We start from the raw sequence: 25,388 nt of genomic DNA, 5'->3' as shown, positions 1-25,388 counted from the left end.
CTTGGTGTTATTATGCAACTACAGGGTCGTACTGGAAGGGGTCACATAAGCTTAAAGCGGAATCCAAACCGTTTCTCGGCTTACATCCAAGAGAAATTGTCCATTTCGACACGAAACTGGGACTAATTGGTCACAAATTCGATTGCCGACTCACTCACGAAGGACTCCTGATAAAAATACGTTGTCAAGAGTCATTTCAGAAGGACAAAAAGATAAAGAGTTACACAAGTAAAAACATTACAGAGAATTACGTATAAATCGGGAAACTCCTGTCTTAGCCATTGGGAAAATCCTGTTATTACTTTAAATGTATTTGTATGTAAAATTTTAAGGTCAACGTATCATAATCACTACGCTAAAACTGAGGTATTAAATTACAGATTTGCTATGTAGGTATCATTCAATAAAATTAAAACAAAGTCGTATCCAAACTGATGTTGGAAGCTACGTAGGCAGTTGATAAATTTTGCTACTTTCTATCAATATATTTAAGCAACCTTGGCTTCTTTATGAAACAACAGGCATTCAGGCAAGTAGAAATATATAATTTGGTTTCGTTTCGTATGTTTAGGCTTAACATCCTTATGAAATACCAAGGTTATCACGGAGAAGACTTTCGCTTAAAGCGACACCTCGAATCGCTACTTGGTTTACACTTGAAAGATGGGTTGTGGTTCGACCGAGAATTGAACACGGGACCCCCTTGATTAAAAGGTGAAAAGTAGATAAACGTAATGCGGATGGTTTGATATGTGGAAACGTCACCATGAAGTTCACACGATTTAAAGCATTTTTCGTTTTTTTTTTTTTTTTTGTTTGTTTAAACCAGTTTTTTTATTTTATTTATTTAAACAGCTGGTTTAAACCATTTGGTTTAAACCAGCCAACCCTGTTCACAAGTTATAGGCAACGAGACACTCAAGGCGCTATTGAGGCCTATAGTGGCCAGATATAAGTGAATAATTAAGACGCATTCAATTGCAGTGGAAAACAGTATATCGTGGGACGATGATTTCACTGCTGCTCAGAAAACGTATGCACAGATACTTACGTTTGTTTGTCTTGTCAGAGGAAGGGTCTGTGTTCGGATAGGTTGCGGAGGCGCGATGGAAAGTAAACAAATAAAATAATTATTGCATTTCAAAACATTCTGCTCTGTATGTGGGGCAATGCTCAGGTTATCGTGCATCATGAACTTCACCATCTGTCCAGGCGATTTGAGCAACTTCGTAGTGCAGTAATTGGGAAGTGCATATAAAAATTAAAAAAATAGAGCCGATACTTGTGAAGCATTGAGATATTATTCTGGTTTAGGACAACACAAAATCATGGTTGCTAAGGTCACCCGTGCCGTGACACCATTATCCAACGTAGTTGTTAAGCTAAATGCATTCCCGTTCCCTCTACATTGCACCGTTGGATTACCATTTGTTGCATTCATTAGACAACCATCTCTGAGACGATGGTTGTGATCCGTATAAATGAGGTAAACCTACGCACTGTATAACTTCTCTAATTCACGTTCTGCTTACAAGGGAACTTTTCCTAGTGTCACACGAAATGTGGAACGAGACTACGCTTAATCGATAAATGTTCATGAACACGAATATCCATAGGCGGGAAAAACCCTCGATTGCAACCGTCCCGTACTTATAGGGGGAAGAATAGGGGCACTGACACAACACGTTGTGGATAATGAGACGAAATATGGCACGAGTTCGATGAAAATATGCATGGAAGCGCAGTTAAACATATATTACACTGTGATATTACATTCAACAATACTCTGACAAGGAGGGCAGAGGCGTAGGACGTAACAACAGAGGAGGGTAGGTAGCGTGGAATATAGCGTAGGGAAAAAAGTTCCATAGAAGGTATGAACATATACGAGCCGAACTTGATGGAAATAAGCTTAAAGCGGAATCCAAACCGTTTCTCGGCTTACATCCAAGAGAAATTGTTCATTTCGACACGAAACTGGGACTAATTGGTCACAAATTCGATTGCCGACTCACTCACGAAGGACTCCTGATAAAAATACGTTGTCAAGAGTCATTTCAGAAGGACAAAAAGATAAAGAGTTACACAAGTAAAAACATTACAGAGAATTACATATAAATCGGGAAACTCCTGTCTTAGCCATTGGGAAAATCCTGTTATTACTTTAAATGTATTTGTATGTAAAATTTTAAGGTCAACGTATCATAATCACTACGCTAAAACTGAGGTATTAAATTACAAATTTTACATATATCATGGGACATGGGCAAGTACATGAGTGGAGAGTAGAAAGGCAAGGGGCAACGATCCCCACCTTCCTGAACTGATATTTCAGTGTATAGTGGTATATTGGAGTTTGCAGTGCATTCACAGAGGAGCGTATATTCTTGTCTTTTATATCATCATCATCATCATCATCATAAACATATGAAAATGAATGCCTACATGTATACAACAGTCTATACACATCGGACGTTACGAAGGGAGGAAATCCGGACCCTACGGACAATCCCCTCCATAGCTCTCTTCCTTCCATTTCTGCTTAAGGGTGTCGTCTGCAGGCTGTCTACTGTTTGTGATTGATTACTTAACCATGTATTATTACTGTATCATTCCCCTGACGTCTTGCTTCTTCGTTTTCCTCAACTATATGACTATTTTTACTTGCGCGTACTCGCCCCCTCCTCTCCCGTTCTGTTACGCCTCTGCCCTCACTTGTCACAGTATTGTCGAATATAATGTCACATTCTAGTATAGGTATGTTGTGCTTCTACGCATATTTTCATCAAACTCTCTCAATATTTCGTCTCATTATCCACAACGTGTGGTATTGTCAGTGCCCCTACTTCCTCCATAAGTATGGAACTGTTGCGATCGAGGATTATTCCCACCTATGGATTTTTTTGTTCACTAACACAAATCGATTGATCATAGTCTCGTTCCACATATCGTGTGACACCAGAAAAAGTTCCCTTGTTAGTTCTACAGTCGTGCAGGCTATAATCTGCCTCAGCGGTGGAGACAGATTAGTGCTGCTAGTGGGGGCGTTCATATTATCGACTTTATTTTTGTAGGATTAAAGTCAACAACTTTTTAGGTACCTAATACTATACGAAGTACATTTCCCCTAGGTTATCTCTCCTATACATACTATCTTCTAAGTTAGACGGTATGTGATACAGAAGAGCGTATCTTGTAGGCTCACGTAGCCTTAAACTATTAAACTCTAAAATGCGTCGAAATTTCATTAACACCGGAACTTTTAGGGGAAACCCTCTTTTTTTGTCAGTGACTTATAATTTACATAAACACACACTGCTGTTTCAAGTATGTCTTATGGTTTTCATTATAAATGAAAAATCGTTTTAAGTATGATAAAGCTTACCTTAACATACTGAAAACAAAATACGTGAACCATGCCAGTTTAGATATAATAGTTTCTAATGCACTAGTGTTCCTTTTGAATTGCTTATTGGAACTTACGTTGTTTTCAGAATGTTACAGGTAAGCTTCACTATTCCTGGAATGCTCTTTATTATATAAAGAAAGCCGTGAGTTGTGATTAAGACTGTAGAGAGAGGGAAATTAATGAAAGCTTAGATACTTGCTTGAGTTTAGTTTAATACCTATATAATCATGCATTAGTTTAATTCCTTAAATAGTGTTAAACCACTTACTACTGATTAGTGACTTAGTAATAACATGACTATGTTTAATTGTTTGAAGGGAACTACAAGTGATGACTTCAAAAGTTTTATCAATGTTCGTTAGTTTAGATATTTCTGTCTACTCTAACATTTCATTTCTATACATTGATTGCTATTTTTTTTCTGTTTTTAAAATTTCAGAAGAAAATGTAATAATAGTTAATGTTAATGAAGATCCTGTATATCTTTTCATGTAGGTGCCTACAATCGAGCCACACCCCTTACCTCCTCCATCACCGTTCCTTGGTCTGCGTCCAATTCAGCTTCTGGAGATCAAAGCAAGGGGTCGCTTTGGAGCCGTATGGAAGGCACAGTATAAAACAGACACGGTGGCGGTGAAAATATTTCCAATTCAGGTTAGTCTTTGAAAATGTATTGTGAATGTTTGTGTTAATAGAGGTTTGATAAATCGGTTGTTTGTGTTTCGGTGTGGAATAAAGTTGAGTTTGATGATAAAGTGCGTTTTTTGCAAGACCTTTCGATATTTCGTCTTTTTCTTGAAGTGTTACCAACCGACAATTAATACCGTGGAAGAAAGGGAATGGAGCTCTATTAATTTACATTCTGAGTAAAGTATTTATCGTATTGTGCAGAATTTGTCTTTGTAATAAATTTAGAAAATCTAATTAAATATTTCAAAAGAAAGTGGCAGTCCCCATTGGCGCCAGCATCACATAAACTTTGGGGTGGACAGACTAACGGAGGTCCGGGGGTTTTACTCGGAAAATTTTTAAACAATAATCTTTGTCTATTGCATTTTAAAGTATTTTGACTTAATAAAATGCTACAAAAGCGATTAAAAGCGCTTGAGCTCCAATCTGTAACTTTAGCTCCCAAATCTTTCATTTACGGTTGTGTGATATTTCACGTTTAACAGAGACAAACATTTTAAGTATTTGTACTTTAAATAGTCTAAATTAGTTAACTATATCTTTTTCATAAAGTTTATGATACAAAATTATTGTTCAAAGCCTTTGTATTTTAATAAGCCTTCTCTAAAATCAATGCATGTGAATTGTGTTTCCATCTTCCGAGTTCTTTTAAACTATATGTTGAGGACGTTTATATGTTTGTGGTTAATTCTTTCGTCAATGAGATCTCGGAAACTACAGGCTCTAGAAAGATGACGTTTCCACTGATCGATAAGAAATTTTGCGTAGATTGTCCAGTTCTAATTGAATATTTAAAAAAAGGCCATTATTTCTTTATTACATTTTTTTAGGGTACACTGGAAGCATTGAAATTTAAAAAAAAAAACCTAAAGCATTATACCCTATGCGTTATACATTCCAACACCACACTGTTGTATATTGGGGTTGTATATATCTTAGGCGTGTTTCATGGCCAAATAATAATGAAAAAGGAAGGATAACCATTTCTCGAGTCTAAGACAAATCTTTATTTTTTGAGCGTTTTGCCCAATGAACACCATATATTACTGACATTATAATTAATTGTATATGTAATGTATTTGCTTATTACATACTGCGAGCTCCTCCGTGGCTAAGCGGTAGCGTACGCGCTTTTGGCGCGGGAGACCCGGGTTCGATTCCCGGCGGGAGCTCATGTGGTTCGGATTCCACGTTAATCAGTAGGTCCACGTCTCATATAGCCTCGCTGCTGAAACGGGACGTTAAACTCAAAATCAACTCAACTCAACGTTACATACTGCATGCAAGAAGAAAGGAAACACTGGTCATACATGAATTAGAAACTCGAACCGGAAGTAGGCTCAAATCTTTCAAACGATGCGAGATATTGAGAAAAAATAATGGAAAAAATCTCCCCTTTATGATACCCCTTGCAGATTTTTTATCAAGACGTCTTTCACTTGTGTCTGTAAAGGGACATGTACATATGTTGTGAGGAATGAGAAGGAGATTTATGCTCATATGCGAATAATGCGCTGTGTAGAGAGCGCAGGTTCAGCTAGTTTTGACTTAAAAAGAAAGTAAATTTTTGGTGTTTTATTTTTCTTTGATAGTCGTTTTTTTGGGGGGAGGGGGGCATGTGTTCTATAATAATAATAATAAAAGGTAGTTTAAAGGGAATGCTCAGACAATAAAGTTTTCAAAACAGGTTTCAGGCTTACAAGCCTACAACTAATGTACATGAGGCTCAACAATGTATTTAATAAATTAGCTAATTTTTTAAAGCTAAATTAAATTCGCTCTGCTGCTTGTTATCTAAACAAAATCAGATTGTTACTTTACGCTTTTACCTTCATAAGGTCAAAAACTGACTGCCTTTTTTCACAATTGAAAACAAACTTTGTGCTACTTTTTTATATCCACTTTGGCTAACATGTTTGTGAACATAGTCAACTGCTTCATGATAGAGCTTCTTTTGGATCATAGTTGACCTAAGATACTTGAAATATTGTGAGGGATGAAAAGCGTTTTACAAATATTGGCGGAAGGGGTGGGTGGGACACGTTCCTGATGTCCCAGTGAGATTGACTTCCGTAGCAGTCCCAGCCACCAAAGGTACAGAACGTTCACTCTTCCATCCAGACTTTTATCGTCCAGGTTAATAGCTTATTCTTCATACGCCCATCAAGTAATGTATGTCTCAACATGTGTCCTAGCAACCCTGTTCCATATCGTTAGGTGAGTAAAAGGGTAGTGGGATGGTTACCTAAAGTTGGCTCCACCTTCGTGATTAGGCTTTTCGGACCAAAGTCTCAAGTAAAGATTTTTCTTGTATTGAGGTCCTGAACACGTATACAAAGTTTATTTTTTTTAACACAATGTAGCCACCTGTTAAATTGTAATTCTTCAAATGCCGAATATTACTTAATAAACCGATTCACTTAGACAAGCGACTACTATTGAATGTAAAAACCTTAGGTTTAATGCTCAATATGCTTCAGATACCTAGCTGTACCCCATTTCAACAGAAAGGTTCTGTAACATATATTCTTCTACAAGTTCATTCCTTGTATCGTATAAATCAACCATTTCCAATATCAACTACATTTAACACTGTAATTATTATTTTAACCTCACCACTTTTGTCTCTTATTCCCTTAAATCACTTTAGCCACTAATGGCTCAAATCCTAACGTGAACAGTCGTTTCAATATCAACAACCCAATATATAATAAACATAACATAGTAACGCTATTCACTTGTCATTTAAACCCTCAACACTTTGTCCGATTATTTTGAATTAGCACATTGCTCAAAGCTTACAAACTCCACCACCACCCTACTATCAATTCCACTAAATTGATTTAAATTGCTAATGTTTCCATTTTATGTATAATATATTGTTATGTAAATTAATAAAATTAACGTCTTATCGTATTGGTGTTGTATATAATCTCGATCATTTTGATGTCATGCTGACAACTTACATTTTTGATCTTGTGTCGTATTCCCCTAACTGGAATACTATTTTCTGACATTCCACAAATATAAACAATCTTCTGACACTAGCAGAGTAGACTAAAGACAGTTAAAATTAATGTTAAAAACACTAATGCGTATATTATAAAGAATTACGTTATTTTCAATTACAGTGTTGCCATTTGCAACACCAATTGTAAGGTGACCATGGTATTTGAAAATAACTTAGTTCTCTATAATGTACGCATTAGCGCTTTTAACGTTAATTTAAATTGCCTTTAGTCTACCCCTCTAGTGTTTGAGGAGAGTGTTAAAAAAAAATAGTTTTCCAGTTGGAAGAGGAAGACACAAGATCAACCAGTTGAGAATGCTCTATGAGTATTGCCAGAACGAACTTAAAAAGAGGGGAGAGATGGAGAGGGAAGGAAAACTGTCATTGTTCCTAGATGTAAAAGTAAATCTTCTTATCCGCACCTTCTTCTCTCTCTCTCTCTCGCAAAAATCAGTAAAATATTATCTCCCCATGACTTACAGTTCTTGAGATATGGCTGTTTAAATATCTAGAAATTTGAACTTTTTTGGCCAATATCTGGGGAACGGTGGCCAGTTGGCTAGTAGACAGTTAATCAGTGGGCTACGGCTCGTTAAATATCTAGAAATTGGCCACTTTTGGCCAATATCAAGGGAACGGTAAGTCATAGAGAGATTATATTGGTGTTAGTCAATACCTAAGAGGAAGGTAAACATTTTGGTACTGATATTAATTGGTGGCAACTGGGTATTGGCCAAACTAATGGCCAGTTGGACAGTAGCCATCGGTTACTATTTGGTTACAACTTACGGTTCCCGAGCTATAGCTTCTTAAATATCTAGAAATTGGCCATTTTTGGCCAATATCACGGGAACGGTAAGTCATAGAGAGATGATATTGGTGTTAGTCAATACCAAAGAGGATGGTACGCATTTTGGTACCGATATTAATTGGTGGCTACTATACAACTGACCATTGGCCAAACCAGTGGCCATCGGTTACTATTTGGTACCAAAATGTTCACCATCCTCTTAGGTAATGAACAACACCAATATGATCTCTCTATGACTTACGGTTCCCGAGATATGGCTCCTTAAATCTCTGGAAGTTGGCCATTTTTTGGCCAATATCTCGGGAATAGTAAGAGTGACGCGAAAAATTTAATCACTTTCTCTGATAGTTTTTGAAGCTCTATCAAATGCAGGGCACAAAATTGAAAAAGTCGCAAATAACAGACAAGACAGACACACAGACATAGAGAATTCAGTAATGAACTTTTTAAGTTCGTTGAAAATGTAAGTTGTCAGCATCTCAGTTCAAGGCACATGTCTGGAAGAAAGGATCATGTGACATTGAAATGATCGACTAAATAAAACACCAATACGCTGAGGTATGTGATTTTATTAATTTATCTAAAATAAGCCCCATCTCCATAATTAGGATTTTTCGGGTAAAGTTGCATATAAACTTTTTCTTGTGCGATTTTGCTTATTTCCGCAACATATATGTAAAATAGATATCTCTAAACTAGTGCTTTCCAATCCTTCCCTTATTATCACACCCTGATAGTACACCCGATTTTACACTACAGCAACTCACTGATGTTAAGTATAACACATTCAGTAGATTATATTGTAACGAAGATGACTTAAGACAAATCTTAATTTTTACGGGTAATTTCCCAACTGTAACATATCAATTTCTTTTTCATCTATACAAAACCTGACGTTTATACATGCATAATCAAATTTAAAAAGTTGGATTTTTATACGACAATGCAATGGCTCACATTGCCTTAACGAGTGTTAGAAACGTATCTTATATCGGGTCGGGTATATGACAAAATTACAGGCATTTCCTCGTCTAATATTGCTCACCTTCCACGATGAACTATTTTTGTAGTAGTTATAAGAGGAAATGCACTTTCACGTAAATATGTTGTAAAAATCTGCAACAAAATGATTCAGGAAAATCTTGCTGAGCAGAAATTCAGAAGCTGAAAAGGAATGTTCGTTTATAGTGATGATTTGAAGGAGTGGCTCGGGGTAAAAATCCCTCCGGGTACCGTATCATTTGAAGTGCTTACTGTAGAGTCCCAGTTATTTTCGTAGTACTACTTTTAACTCTCCGATATACTGAAATCTTTTGAAATCATTACTAGCGAGTTCCTCTTCGTCAATAATTTGAGGGTATAGTCTAGGGGCCACTCATAGGTCCTGTTGGATCGGAAAGGTCAAGAGCACATTATTACTGGACTTTGTCTAATAGTACTAGTGAATGGTTTCTGGCTTGGTCACATGTTCTGAAAACCATGAGTTTTTTTGGCAATATGGCCGGCAAGGTTAAAGGTCGCCGAAAAATTACTCTATAGCAGAAATCTTTATAAATTTATTTAAAACTTTTTTTTAAAAAATAGCCTTCTACCAAAGTTGTTCAGAACTAAATGTTCAGCAAATTCATTATTTTTACCTTTTTGTCCAGAGGCGTAGCTTGATCAAAAATTTGGGGGCACTATTTCCTAACCTATCTTATAAATATCTGGACCATACAAATATCCATATGATAAAGAGTTAAGTAGATATTTCAGGGGAGAAAGTTGGGGCATGTACCTCCCTGTTCTACCCCCTTCCTGAACGACGATCTTGCCTAAAACCTACCTTTATCGCATAAATGCTCGCAAAGTTAAATACTGATATATAACAAATGGTACGCTACATTATGTTTTATTCACTTTTACGGCATTTAAATAAATATAAGTAATTGTAATTTGTCGGATGTTTTATTTCATGTAGTAGAAGGAGTAATACTGTATTTAGTATAGCTAGTATTAACTAAGTTGAAGACCGAGATGCAGCAATACCTTGCATATTGAAGTTTCCAACGTTATGCAACTCATGATGGATGATTTCAGTTTCTTTGTGGAAGACGGATACAATAAGTCAAAAATGTGTTACATTATTGGAATATATTCATTAGTTTTGTGTTTTCAGTCTTAGATATATGATTCGAGTTGACAGAGAGTGTAATTGTTAGCTTCATGTGTGTGCTCTCGAACTCGCCCTTCCACTGTTCTTTGCGTTCGGAAAATTTAGATGGAGCTAAGTTCATATATAAAGACTGCTTGAAGCTTCAAGAAAGACACAAAAGCATCTATGACGAGCTAATGAGAGGTCACTTTGTTGTCGAACAAACAGATCAAAGCTTTAGTAGAGTTGCAATGGATCAGGCACAGGAACAACTGTACAATAAACCCGCAAAATGTCCTGGAGGAATCATTGGAATCACAAGGCGGAAGGAAGCTGTTGCCCAAGGCGATCTAATTCAACATGAAAAGACCAGCATCGAACACTTCCATTGTAGGAATGTTTGGGTTCCAAGAAAATGACGAGTACACACTTCACCACGAATTCTCATTAAATGTCACGCAATCAGATGCCGATTCTGTTTAAAAAATGTGAGTTTTATCTGTAAAAGACAGAAACCGTTTGGCTTAAATGATTGTAGTTTGCACAATCTAGAAACTGGAAAAAATTATACAGAAACCGACGAGAACTTCAAACCGACGTGAATGAGTATTGGCGATAGAGAATACCTTAAATTTTGCAACGATAGATTTATTAGAAAAGTCAGTGAGTTATTCAGTCGTTAATTTGGTTTGAGTTTTACGTCCCATGCTTATGCCTTGGCGGACAAGGGAGACGTGGACCTATTGAGTATAGTGGAATCTGAATAACTTTTTTCGTTCACCTGTACCCCCCACTGGGAATCAAATCCCGTACCACGCACACCAAAGGCAAGCGTGCTAGCCACTAGGCCAAGCGGTGGTCCTTGTTCAGTCCTCTGGCGCAAATAAAAAAACCAAAGACTCAACAAGAAAACAAGAAATTTGACATCATAAGGGAAGCATCTGAAAGTATGAGGATTATTGACATAGCTAGTGAGAGAGAATACCCACTCGATCGCTTATTGTATTAGGAAATAACTTAAACTCCGTTGTTCCTAACAAAAGACTGTTTCCTGTCCAAAATGAAACAAATCTGAAATGATACAGGAAATGGAAAAAGAATTGCCTAAAATGCCTACATCAACTCTCTCTCTGCGTCTTCCTTAGCAACTTCATGCTTCATGCCCGTGTTGTTGCTGCGTCGGCTGGAAAGTCGTTGATGACGTTTGGAGATTTTGCACCTCATATCTTGCGTAGAATTCTATCGATAGCACAAGGATCAAGCAGAATAGATACCACATTCGATGTGTATAAACAGGATAGCATAAAACCTCATGAACGCCTCAGAAGGTGTGCGAGTCAACTCATTGAAATTACCATCATTGGCTCAAAAAATCCAATGCCAAAAGATATGCATGCATTTGGGCATCTTCCCAAAATAAGTACAGACTGCAAATGTTTTTCGCCGACTATTTGATGAAACAGAGTCATGAATTCGAAGGGATGGATGTGCATGTTGGTGGGTTAGAAGTTTGTGAGGAAAGAAATATTCGCATATTAAATGCGGAAATAAGCGATGTTCCTAATTTGCAATGCGAGCTAGAAGCTGATGAGAGGATATTTTTTTCATATTAAACATGCAGTCTCCAACTTAAGCATTAAGAGCCTAATTCTTGCATCCTCTGATACCTTCATTTGTGTCTTGTATTATTACCAGAATGACTTCAGAAGTAACAGATTGGTAGAATCATGGAGGCTGTGGGATCACTTCACGATATGTCCTTACTCCGCATCCATATTCTTGCTGGATGTTTGCAGAGTCCCGTGATTGATGTCTTACCGGCAGCCCACGCTCAAACAGGAAGTGACACTACAAGCAAAGTTGACACTAAGCATTCTGCTGTTAAGAACACTGCAAAAAACACGGCATAGTATCTAACTGAATTTGGCAAAGGAGAATTGTCAGAAACTATGATAATGTCTGCAGAAATCTTTCTAGTGCAGATGATATCAAGTAAATTCTCATCGATGGATGAATATAGAATGCACCAGTATCATCGCATGAAGAGTCTGGATTGCTCCAAATTATCGCCAACCGCATCTTCGATACATCTTCACATCAGAAGAACTTACTTTCAGTGCTACAAGTGGTACCACGTACTTGATGAAGCCCCAGAACTCGACCCATCTCAGTATGGCTACATAGACAATGATAAGTAAGACATCGCATTAATCGATGTCTTGTTGTCAATTCTTCAGTTGTGAAAGCAGCGAATGTAAAAATTCATTCACGTAATTTTGGTTATCGAGTTTCGCCTATTTTTTATAAATCATATCTACGTGCACCTATTGGTTTAAAAAGTGTATATATATATATTCTAAACTAACACCTCAACATCACTAGGGGGGCGCGGTGGCTCAGTGGTAGAGCGTTCACCTCCGGTGCTTGGGGTCCCTGGTTCGATCCCAGCTCGCGCCGTGTGGATTTTGTGATGGACAAACACCGTGCTCATGGGTTTTCTCGGGGTTCTCCCGTTTCCTCCCACTTTGTTCATTCCACCATTTCACTCATCTTTCATCATCACCGTCTCCTTTAGCCTAACCGGCATAACCGTGGGACGTAAAACTTAAAGATTTCACTTCATTTCATTTCAATATCACTATTTGTTTATCGATTGCAGTTATATTCCAACTTAGTGTTGTACCTTGTAAAGAAAAATGGAAATAAGGTCTTTGTACGTTCACCGTAATCAGTATTTGAAGTGATGTGAGAGAGAACAATTCATACAATTAAAAAGATATAATGAACAAATATTAGTGTATATAACTTCAAACTTAATATGATACTGAGCGAGAATGTAATTTAAGATCTTTGCAGAATAAAATTATTTTCTTGTAACTGAATAGAAATTATATTCAAAACTTAGATAACGAATATAAAAAGTAGGTTATATACAAAAAGAACTAGTTTACTAAATACAGTACGACTCCTACTAAATGAAATAAAACCTACAAAAATTACTGTGATTTACACATTTAACTAAATATCATAAAAGTAAATAAGATAAAATGTAGCGTTTGTACACGTTTACGTTTACAAACGCTACATTTTTAAACGTTTACGTTATAGTGTACGTTACGTCTTTGTATACGTTTACGTTATATATCGGCATTTTACTTTGCGTGCATTTTTACGATAAAGGTGGGTTTAAGGCAAGAGCGTCGCGTCTGGGGGAGGGGGTATAACAGGGAGGTACATGCCCACAACTTTCTTCCCTGAAATATCTATTTAAATCTTTATCATATGAATATTTGTGTGGTCCAGATATTTTTAAGATAGTTTAACAAATAGTCCCCCCAAATTTTTGATCACGCTACGCCACTGGACAGAAAGGTAAAAATAATGAATTTGCTGAAAATTTACTTCTGAACAACTTTCGTGGAAGCGATTTTTTTTAAAAAAAAGAAAACTCAACCTTTTAAATAAATTTAAAGATTTCTGCTATAGAGTAATTTTCTGGCGACCTTTGACCTTGGCTGCCATATTGCCAAAAAAAAAAAAAAAAAAAAAAAAAACTCAACGGTTTTCAGAACATGTGACCAAGCCAGAAATCATCCACTAGTACCATTAGACAAAGTCCAGTGAAAATTTGCTCTCGACCTTTCCGATCCAACAGGACCTATGGGTGGCCCCCACAGTAGTACAACAAGTTCTGGAGGGTACAGCATGATTTCTTATCCAACCACAATGGTTTATGTTTAGTATTGGGAAATATCCATCCAACTTTTCGTTCAATTGCATTAACCCTTTTAAATTATATAACCTTTTTAGATGATGGGATACAACTTACATTATTCGATTAAAAAAGTAGCAATAAAACTTTTTACTTCGTTCTTTTTATTTGTTTTTCAAGTCTGGAGATACTATAGAACGCATTACGTATGCTTTCACACCTTTCTGCGTCGAGACATAGGGTGTGATGACGTCATAACTTTAAAAGAAAGTATTTTTTGTTATTCAAATTTTTATTATTTTTTGGCGGGCTTTTGCACCTAGAAGATTGAAATTTTTCACACATACATTCAATGGCCCCTTAGTATTTTTGAGATTTGTTTTTAGATTTCTTCGTTGTAACAGGAAGGGGGTTCAGAGGGACAAAAAGGTTTAAAAAAAAAAAAAAAAAAAAATTAAATAAAAATCCCTTTCTTCGCGATTTTCCCGCCTCAGATACAAGGTGGAGACATGTACCATTTGAAAGGCTGTTCTGTTCTAAAGAGAATGATACACGGACCATCATTCTAGGGTAAGTAGTGGTCTCAGGAAATCTTTACCTGAGATCTTGTTTTATACGGGAATCTGGGGTATTGTAGGTATGTTATTTTTTGAGGGCTTCTTTTGCACCTAGAAGATTGAAATTTTGCACACGCATTCAGTGCACCCCTTAATATTTTCAATTTTTTTCAGATTTCTGCTTTAAAACAAGGGAGTCCAGAGGGGTAAAAAGGTAAAGAAAAAATGGATATTTTTTAACAAAAAATCCCTCTCTTCGTGATTTTCCCGCCTCAGATACATGATCGAGACATGTGAATGCTACCGTTTAAAAGGCTGTTCTATTCTGAAGAGAATGGTACGAACTATGATCCTAGGATAAATAGGCTGTCTCAGGGAATTTTTACTTGAGATCCTGTTTCATGGGGATATTTTTGGCGGGCTTACTTTTGCACCTAAAAGATTGAAATTTTGCACACACATTTAATGCGCCCCTTAGTAATTTTCAGATCTCTGCGTTAAAACGGTTCAAGGTCAAAACCGCGCAAACAATAACAGTGATGAGTGATAACAGCGTGGACAAAAACAGCACATGCAAATACATCGCGGGCAAAAACAGCGCATAGACAAAAACTGCGCACCGGCAAACAGCGCATGCAAATACAGCGTGGACAAAAACAGCGCATGCATGGCCCGGAATGCATATCCTTTTCCAGAGCAAACATTAAGGCAATAGTTGTGAGACTAATCTATTAAAGCACACTATCTCTTGCGCTGAACCCGACCTTTGGCTCTATCGCGCTGACTTGCAGTATTTCAAACTTTACTATAGACTTCATGTTAGTGCTGATTCCTAGCAGTGAGGATTATTCACAGGTACGTGTTATGCAAAATGGGACAAATAAAGCATCCAAGATGTCAATGCGAAGAAATAAGCACACCAGAACATCAGAACATCACGTATTATGGTGTCCATTACTGGAAGAATAGCTAGAAGGAAGAGATAAAATAAAAAGGAAAGAAAGAAACGGGAAATTATAGCTAATGAGGAGGACTATAGGATATTAAGCAAAATAACAAAGGACTAATCAGAATTAAGAAGACAACAATATACTAGGACACGTGATTAAAATACTAAACAAAACGAAGAAACATCGAAATAGGAATGACGTTTATAATAGTGTAGCTGTATGAATGGAAGAGTGGCTATGAATCTTTCTGGACCAGAGTACTCCTTTATGAACGTCGGCATTCCTCGTGTCCCAGAAAGAAACTATATGCGTGGACTCAATATATTCCCAGGTAAAACCGGATACCAACTCCGGATATATCGGGAGTGTGTGGTTCGTTGCTTTTTTCTTTCCTGTGTGTAGGAAAGTGTGTTCTGTGTAAATAGTAAATATATAAATACCTTTAATGAAAAAATATTTCGAAACAGAAGCACAATCTAATATCCGCATTGCCGTATTCAAATGACAAGTGGATCTCACAAGGAACGGACGTGAACTTGTCATCCGAACCAAATCTAGTCTATTCGATAAACATAACAAACATACGTTCATGCAGAAAAAAATTACGTGCCATGGACAATGGAGTAAGTCCCTGTCCATTAACCCTGTTAATAAAAAAAAGGGGGTGCTATGTAGTGGCACCCATAACGCATTTGAACACGGAAAATTGGGATAATACCGGGATAAATTCCCTCCAAAAATCCCTCCCATCAACTTTGTCCCCCCTCTGGAGTGGCCCCGGGAAAAAGTAAAAAATTTAAATGTATCTTGAAAAATACTATAAGGGTTAAGAAATGAGTGTACTAAGTTTCGTTTTTATAGATGGAATAGGTATGAAGGGAAAGGTTGTATATTAGTATTAGTATTTCAAATATATTAAAAAGGAAAAGTTAGTTTCACGCACGAGGGTTCGTCTTCTAATCCATTAACAAATTCAGGTTTCCTTCCGTGTTTAAATAATCGCAACAGTGAATCTTCATACACACGTATTTGCTCTCTAGATAGGCAGCGGATCGTTGTAAGAAAAATAGATTGCTTCTGCTGTTTTGCTTACTGGGGTATCAAGATCCGAAAGGTTAAAACGTAAACCGGTAGAAAGTGCCAATATACAGTATTACGGACAGAGACGTCTAGTGCCACCATTGAATGTTACTCGCACAAAATTATAAATATCAAAATCTCGATCATGCAGTTAATACGCATATACGGCTGCAGTAATCTTAATTGCATCATTTTATGCACTGTATATTAATTTCCTACTTCTTCCTATATCCTTTAACCTTATCCTGCTTCCATGATGCAAAGCTAAAGCTTCCGTGATGTAATTTTCAACCAAGATATTACATATACACAGAATATAGTAAAGTGAGAGAGTGATTTTTAAACTTTACTTCTTATTATGAACAATAGTTAATTGACACTTATTATTACTTGACACTTTATATTCCAGGATAAGCAGTCGTGGTTAACTGAACAGGAAATATTTAAATTACCTCATATGGATCATGAAAACATCCTTCGATTTTGTGGAGTTGAGAAAAGAGGGGACAACCTGCAGGCAGAGTTCTGGCTTATTACAGCATTTCATGAGAAAGGCTCTTTATGTGACTACTTGAAGGTATGTTGTACATTCCGTACCAAAGTTACTAGTGTTAAGAATGGGAAATTTTCGGTCTAATAAAAGAGTAGTATTATAATTCATTCTGGTAGGTAAACCAAATATCGATTGAGATATCACCATTATTTATTTTGTAAAAATGCATCGAAAAAGAAAAGTGTAGAATATAAAGTTTATTGGGTATATATTTTTGTAGAGTCTGTATTAAGTTGTTGTCTCTTCCATAACTGTCCAAATCAGGTGCAAAAAGAAAGGAGAGGAATCTAATAATACCTAAGGAATACAGGATTGTCCGGAAAGTAGTAGAACTGATTAAAAAAAAAAAAATAAAAAATAAAATCCACGCATTAACTTAATAGTTTCCAAAATATGTCCCTTCTGCATCAGCACAGCGTTTCCACGACTCTGCAAATCACTAAATACGCTTCAGCTCCCTCGTTACGGCCTCTTGAATGGCCTGGACCGAGCCGTGGTGCCATCCTTTCACGACTCTTTTCAGTTGGGGAAGAGGAATAAGTCTGCAGAAGCGACATCTGGGCTGCAAGCTGTGTGGTGCCATATTTGGTCAGGAAGTCCATGATAGTAAAGGCAGTGTGGCTCAGCACATTGTCGTGATGAAGCTTCCATAATCCGGCGATTACTGGACGGACACGGGCGATTCGTTTTCTGGTTCTTTCAAGTACTTCCACGTAGATTTCGCACTTTCACTAAGTTTTCGCCACTTTTTGCTGTTGAGGGGCGTCCTGGTCTTTGCTCATCTTCAACTTACTCTCTTCCCTCCCTAAACAGTTTGTGGCACTCAAAAACATTTGATCGACCCATGGCATTACTCCCATAAGCAATCTTGATCATATCATGGGTCTCACTCGCAGTTTTACCTAGTTTGACGCAATATTTCACCGCGTAAAGCTGCTGTAACAAACGATTTGTTGTGGAGATGACAAGACACATTGAAAAGGGTTCACCTTAAACTCAATCTGCACTCCGTGAAGGTATGAAGACGACTGGCGACTGGTGCACTGGTAGCTGTGGGGCACCCCTCCACACACCCAAGCAGTGCAGTAACATCCCTCTGCTTCATCACGTTTTGGGGAAGAAAATTCAGTCCTGCTTTTCCCAGGACAAACCCTGTAATTTGAACTTCAGGAAGCCTAGCCAGCAGCAAACTATGTTGAGAGCGAGAGAAAACATTATCGTTAGACTTTAGACATTATTACGCCCATTTTGAAGTAGTGTTCGGCATTATTTATAGGGGGGGCGCAGTGGTTCAGTGGTAGAACGTTCACCTCCGGTGCTTGGGGTCCTTGGTTCGATCCCAGCTTGCGCCGTGTGGACTTTGTAGTAGACAAACACCGTGCTCGTGGATTTTCTCGGGGTTCTCCTGTTTCCTCCCATTTTCTTCATTCCACCATTTCATTCATTCCTCATCATCATCGTCTTCTTGAGCCTAACCGGCATAAGCATGGGACGTAAAACAAAGATTTCGGTATTATTTACGGAAACAAGGAGTATTTAGTTAAGATCTCTTTTCCTTCAAGCTTCACCCTTAATCAATGTTCAGGATTCACACTGACCTTGAAAGTCATGAGTACTAATTTTAATATGAGAAAATGTCAGAGAAATGCTCCAAAGTGTGCCAAAAGTCAGGGAAATTGCTATATTTCAGTTTTTTTGTTTTGTTTTTTTAAAAATCTTATTTAAGAATCAAGATAGTTTAAAATACGTGGTAAGAGAAAAGCCGTAGATTATCTTCGGAAATAGAGAAGCTTGAGGATAGTCGAATTGTATTTAAAACTTCAAGCTTTGAAAGAAATCGAACAAATTAAATAGAATATATTAACGAAACGAGGGACAACCAATTTAAACTTCTTTTTATATACCAGATCCTCTGTAGGTGCAAATTCAATAACACACAGAGTAAAAAAGTGAATGACTGAACCGGGACTCGAACGTGGGATCTTCAGTATACCGTGCCGATGCATTAACCATTACGCAACCTAGTCTGCTTCCCAGAACACCCACGCGCTTTCTCTCACTAATGAAGTCGATATTAATCAGACCACGAACCATGTGGTCTGAGTGAAGAGTGTGTGGCTGTTCTGGGAAGCGGACTAGATGGCGGAGAGGTTAACACATCAGCACGGTATGCCGAAGATCCTGGGTTCGAGTCTTTGTCCAGTCATTCACTTTCTCACTTTTCGTGTGTTATTAAATTAAATAGAAGTTTAAATTGTAAGAAAATAATTAAGTTTGTTTTAATGATTGTAGATAGAGATAGACCAAATTATGATACATGTTTACTTGTTTATAAGTGTATTCAGAATTTGAAGATATTACGAAGTTACCGGTAGAGTATAAGTATTGCGCGGTACTAGCATAATTACTAATTGATATGATGGAGGAAAATAATCTCATGGGAAAGAGAAAGACTGACCACCAAGGTAAATTTAAATTTGGTGCTGGTATTTTATTGTGTTCCAAATACAGGAAGTTGGACTTATATATTTACAGTGAAAAAGTATTCTCATACCATAGTTAAAGAACAAAAAGGAGCCCGCTGTTACCGCTATGGGGTTGGTGGAAGTTTTTTAATCTAACCATAAATGGTGGAGTTGTGATGTAACATATCAGGGAAAATTTACTTACTCTGTCATGGATTCAGAGAAATAAATACCAGAATTTCAGTGTGAATCCTAGTGTTATTGACTCGGCATATTCGAACCTACTAGACCTAACACTTTGCTGATAGGTCAGCTTACTTAGGAACTAAATACATGTAATATATTGGAATATTGGTAGTTTGTTTTATATTCAAAACATTTGAACAGATGTAAGTCAAATGTTGCCACAAGGAACAGATGAAGTGACTGACACATAATGTAGTTTCGTTTTACATCATAATAGCTATGTCATGTACACCAAGCTTCTTTCGGTAGCAGCAGATAAACCACATTTACAAAGATATATTTAATCGATATTGTTCAACATTGATTACTGTTGGAAACAATATATTCTGTATGGCTTACAAGTATTTCTGTAAACCGTCACTTCATTTCCTTGTAAAATTAAATAAAACTGAATTTTCCTAAAATTTAAATAATTTTGGGCTTCAGTATGTATCAATTTAAATTTTCTCACCATACTTGTTTTCTCTTTCTTTCAGGCAAATGTTGTAACTTGGGCGGACTTATGTAAAATATCAGAGACAATGGCTAGAGGCTTGATGCACCTTCATGAAGAAATCCCAGCAAACAAAGCAGATGGATATAAGCCCGCGGTAGCGCATAGAGATTTCAAATCGAAGAATGTTTTGCTGAAAGCAGATCTCACTGCTTGTATCGCTGATTTCGGCTTAGCTTTAATTTTCCACCCAGGAAAACCATGTGGAGATACTCATGGCCAGGTATAATATTAACTATGAAAAAAATGCCTATGTTAGCTTTATGAATCTACTGAAAATTGGCCGATACAATATTTATAAGTTAAGACCAATTATGTTTTCATCCGTTTCTAATGTACATTTTCTTTCGTTTTTTACATATGGAAATCGTCGACACTTGTATATATATTTCAGTGTTAGTATTTTTTAATGCTGACTCTCTAACGCCCTTAAAGAACTTTTCTCAAACTTTTTTGTGGAGACCACTTTTATTAACTCAGAATTTTCTATGGGCCGCTCTACCTTACACTCATCCCATAGATAGCAAAATATATATTTTGAGCGTACATCAGTGTACTTATATTTTTGAAATAGTAATAATTGAAATACTTTCAGTTCTTTAGAGGCTCTCAAGAATATTTTGTTGCAATATATCTCGGAATTTGTATAATCTACAGTCATTGTCAAAAGTCGGAGCACACTACAGACTTTTCAGACGAAATTATAAATAAAAAAAAAAAAAAAAAAGCATACAAAATCCAATTCATTGGACTTGTTCCGTAAAATAAATATTATTTCTTATATAAAGAAATTAAAACATAGTTGTGTTTCCAGTGAGACATATTTATTATGTTTGCGTTCAATGAAATGCTGACCCTTAGCCTTGATAAAAGTTTAACAAATTCCAGGCATTTGTTTGATTAATGTATCTAACCTTTGCGAAACTATGCGACTCCAGTAGCTCCGAAGAACCTTTCAGAGAGTTTCAGTATTCGTTGTCTTCTGTTTACATACTATTCTGAGAGTTGACCTTAACAAGAGCTCGGTGGATAGCAAATCCGGTGACAGTGGCGACTATTCCACAGCATTACCAAGAACCTGGAGAACCTTGAGTGTCATTCCCCTTGAGTCCTCCTCTTAAGATACGCATTACAATGAAAAATGTGACGGTAAAAATCCATAATCATTCTCTTTCCACTTCCGCATGCCGATGGGGATGAATTTGGACTTAAACGGTATCGAGAGAGTTACCGCTTATCTCAGCTACCCTGAAAACTAAGGATCAGACACTAATATTGGTAGTTTTCAATTATTTTTTCATGCCACCACTCAATTTTTGCATAATTGTGACCTTCGTTTACGCCCCATAATATACGCATTTAATAAATTTAATATATAAGTATAGTAAGGTTGTGGGTGGGCTGATATTAATAACCATGGCAAATATAATTTCAATTGGTTCAATAGTTATTGCGTGATGCGATCAGACAGAAATTCACATTCACTTTTATATAATAGATGAAAAATTAAGCTCTTTGATTAATGGAGGTTTGATCGAATGTGGAATAGACATAAAGATACCTGAATTCTACGTGGAAGGCCCGCATGAGAAGCAGGTGTTTCACGACTTTCCTTCCAGAGAGATCTGTTGTTGACGTTAGTAGGAGAAAAGTAAAAGAAGTTTTTATTTTTTGATATATTAAACCTTGTGCTTGTTTCCAGTTTTATTTTAATGGTAATTCTTACTTTTTAGGTTGGAACTCGGCGGTATATGGCTCCAGAAGTTCTGGAAGGTGCCATCAATTTCTCAAGGGATGCTTTCTTACGCATTGATATGTACGCATGCGGTCTTGTGCTGTGGGAATTAGCATCGAGGTGTACAGCTCAGGAGGTAACGTTATATATTATTGTATTCTTAGTCGTAGTTTTATGTAAAGACAAAGAAGCGAAGGTTACAAATTTAATAACCAATGTTCACGGCATATACATATTGTTTCAGGAAACGTAATTAATACTTTGCCAGGTACGGCTTTCAGTTATTGCGAGCGAAAAAAAAAGAGAAAAGAAAATCATTTTAAGCAACCCATCGATTTGCAGATACACTTGACAAAGCTGCTGTAGTCGTTTCAGTAAAATTATCAGAAGTGAGATACTTCATGAGTTGTAGAACAGATGGTGGCTGCTAAAGGTTATATCAAGGACAGGAAATGAGCGTGCGAATATATGTAGAAGCAAACCACTTCACGCTTTCTTTCCTCAAGGAATTTATCGAGGGCACGGTGGGTCAGTGGTAGAACGCTTACCTCTGGTGTGTGGGATCCCTGGTTCGAGAGCTCCCTCGTGGCTAAACGCATAGCGTGCGCGCCTTTGGCGTGGGGGATCCGGGTTCGATTCCCGGCGGGAGCTTATGTGGTTCGGATTCCATGTTAATCAGTAGGTCCACGTCTCATATAGCCTCGCTGCTGAAAGGGACGCTAAACTAAAATCAATTCAATTCCCTGGTTCGATTCCCATCCAAGTAAGTTTTTTGGTGGACAACATTGTATCCGTGGGTTTTGTCGGGGTACTCCCGTTTCCTTGTACTTTCTCATTCCACCAATTACTCCATCATTCACTTGCCTTAATCATCGTCCCTCTTAGCCTAAAGGGCATAATCGTGGGGCGTTAAACTGAAATGTTTCATTTTCTCAAGGAATTTATCATAATTTCGTATACAGAAGAAAAGTATTCCTTCAAGAGCAAACCATCAGTGTAGAGGAAGATCTTAAATGTGTTTACTTCAATTTGGACTGTTAGCGACAAGACCATAGAAATGCAGGGCCCATAAATATTCCGTGCCTCTGTGAATTGTGTTAGTAATCTATAAGACACTATGTGCTTTCGTAAAGTATATAATTCCCCTGCTGTTTACTGCTACCTGCAGGCCTGTTTTAATGCGGTCTTGGCTTGGTGGTCCATGCAGATACAGGTTCCAGCTGAATTATGATTAGGGTTATCCCGTATATTGGAACTGGGTAATTATAACTTCATTACAGAAATATTCACTTGCACACACAAATTAATATTTCCGATGTAAGACACTGTAGATGGCAAAAAAACAGATCCTTAACAGAAATTTTGTTGATTATGATTCAAATATAGGTTGTGGTAGTATTGTAGGATCTAAAGACTCACTTGACATGTAGAAATATACGTGGAACAAGCATATGTGTATGTAACAGCCAAATTAACTTATTGAGGCTGTTGAAATGGGAAGGGATTAAAAACGTTATACTATATCCACAGATTTCCTGTTTCAAACATACTGACGTGATACAATGTTAGGCTCAAAATATCCGTTTATGGTTTAAATGTTGTAAACTGATGTATTAGTCTCTAATATGATATCAGCTTACAATAACATGTTTTCCGAACGGAGAGCAAGATGGAAGAGAAATTTTATACCGAAGTGAAGTTATTTTTGTATCCGTTTCTTGGTTTATGGTGCTTCTTTCTTGCCTGAAAGTTTAAATTTAGGCAACCCATGAAACATGATGATACATATCTTACAGGCACTTGATAAGTTGCTGAGGCAACAAAAGTGACACCTGAAATATGTTGAGTTCCAGAACTTATGCTTGTGGACAAGACATGCAATGTCAGATTGAAAACCAAACAAGGTAACTAGGCCCAGTACAGGAAAGCAAAGCAAAGATGTTTGAATAAGAAACTGAAAGAATTTAAAATAATTAAAAAAAATAAAAATAATAATAATTAAAAAAATCAGTTTTTACTCAAAAAGTCAGCTTTTCATGGTATCCTTCTCCAAATGAGATCACCCTTTTGTATCTCTAGCGGCGAGTAACTCATAGGACTGGGAAATTAAAATGCAAGGTGTCACGTGGAAACATGTGAAACAGTAGCTCCAACCTAGAAAATTTTCCTTTCTTAATATTGAGATCTTCCTGCTTAAACCTGTAAATTTTAAAATTGAATTCCTAGTAACAGGTTTCCGCAATACAGCTTTCGAATTGATGAATTTGTGGCTAAGGGGTTAGTTTATGCGCCTTCGGCGTGGGAGACCCGGGTTCTTTTCCCAGCGGGAACTCATGTGGTTCGGATTCCACGTTAAGTTGTAGATCCATATCTCATATAGCCTCGTTGTTCAGAGGAACGCTAAACTGAAAATCAAATCAAAATCGAATTGGTGAGTGCCGATTTAAATGCAGAAGAAAGTAAAAATTTAAAAGACTCTCTGTACTTGAGGTTAGTTCATTCAAAATATTATTATCAAGCAGAGAACGTGTTTGAGGAAATACAAGTTTCAATGTACCTGTGCGTTATCCAACTACCGTCAATATTCTTGACTTGAGGGGGGGGGGACTTCTAATGACTTCTAAATAAATATGTATGTAGTAAAGCAGAAATGGGATATATTACACTGCTGCAGTAAGCTGAAAGAACAGAAAAACTATTTATGAATGAGAACTTGCAGCGTCAGTTTGTTGCTCTTGTGAATTTTAAACGAAACTATTGTAGATAGAATCGCGAATCGCATCGATTTTCTCGTCATTGTACGGCATACGGTCCGTTCTTTATACTTGTAAGTTCAACCAATTATACCCGGTAGTAGAAAAAATAGTAAGGTAGAAATTCTCTAGTATTTTTCACTTGTTTGTGTTGGTTAACTGGTAACTTTTAAGATTTATATATATATATAGGGTGTTTGAAAAGAACACCGACAACATTTGGGAGGTGATTCCTGACCAAGATAAGACAAAAAGTATAGACCAACCTGGGTGCACAAATGCTTTCTTTCGGGGTTATAGGCTACCGAGAACATGAAAAAATGAACTTTAAAGATCCATAGCTCCAAAGCTATGGGACCTATCGTAGTCGGGTCAAGACTCTAATGCGGAACTACTATGTGCGCTATCCATTTATCAAAGTTTCAGAATCCTGTGGTACGTCCGCAACAATTTTTATAGAGGTAGTTGGATTGTACTTCAGTTTATATGCCCGTAGCCAAACTCCGTCTATAAAGATTGCTTCGTGAGTACCTTAGGATTCTGAAACATGTATTTCTGGATAGTACACATATTAGTTTCTAAGTGAAGTCTTTACAGTAGGTCCCATAGTTTTGGAGCTATGGACCTTTAACGTTCAATTTTTCATGTTTTCGGCAGCCTATAACTCCAACAGGAAGCATTTGGCACCCCAGGTTGGTCTATACTTTTTGTCTTATCTTGATGTCAGGAATCACCTCTCAAACGTGGTCGGTGTTATTTTGAAACACCCCATATATATATATATATATCG

The 25,388-nt window shown here is 37.1% G+C and overlaps 1 protein-coding gene across 4 annotated transcripts in view; it reads left to right on the top strand.

Annotated features, from left to right (window-relative positions):
• Positions 1-25,388, top strand: part of put (activin A receptor type 2 punt) — an 83,307-nt gene that overhangs the window by 31,282 nt on the left and 26,637 nt on the right. For all 4 annotated transcript variants that reach the window (XM_081749158.1, XM_081749157.1, XM_081749156.1 and 1 more), the window contains exons 5-8: positions 3,905-4,063; positions 16,763-16,930; positions 20,094-20,333; positions 21,844-21,981. In XM_081749158.1, the coding sequence (XP_081605284.1) occupies positions 3,905-4,063; positions 16,763-16,930; positions 20,094-20,333; positions 21,844-21,981 (705 nt within the window). The remainder of the gene's footprint in view (positions 1-3,904; positions 4,064-16,762; positions 16,931-20,093; positions 20,334-21,843; positions 21,982-25,388) is intronic.

Source organism: Thermobia domestica, chromosome 2, assembly GCF_964235325.1.
Source record: "Thermobia domestica chromosome 2, izTheDome1.hap1.1, whole genome shotgun sequence".
NCBI lineage: Eukaryota > Metazoa > Arthropoda > Insecta > Zygentoma > Lepismatidae > Thermobia > Thermobia domestica.
This window is presented reverse-complemented; position numbering and strand designations above follow the sequence as displayed.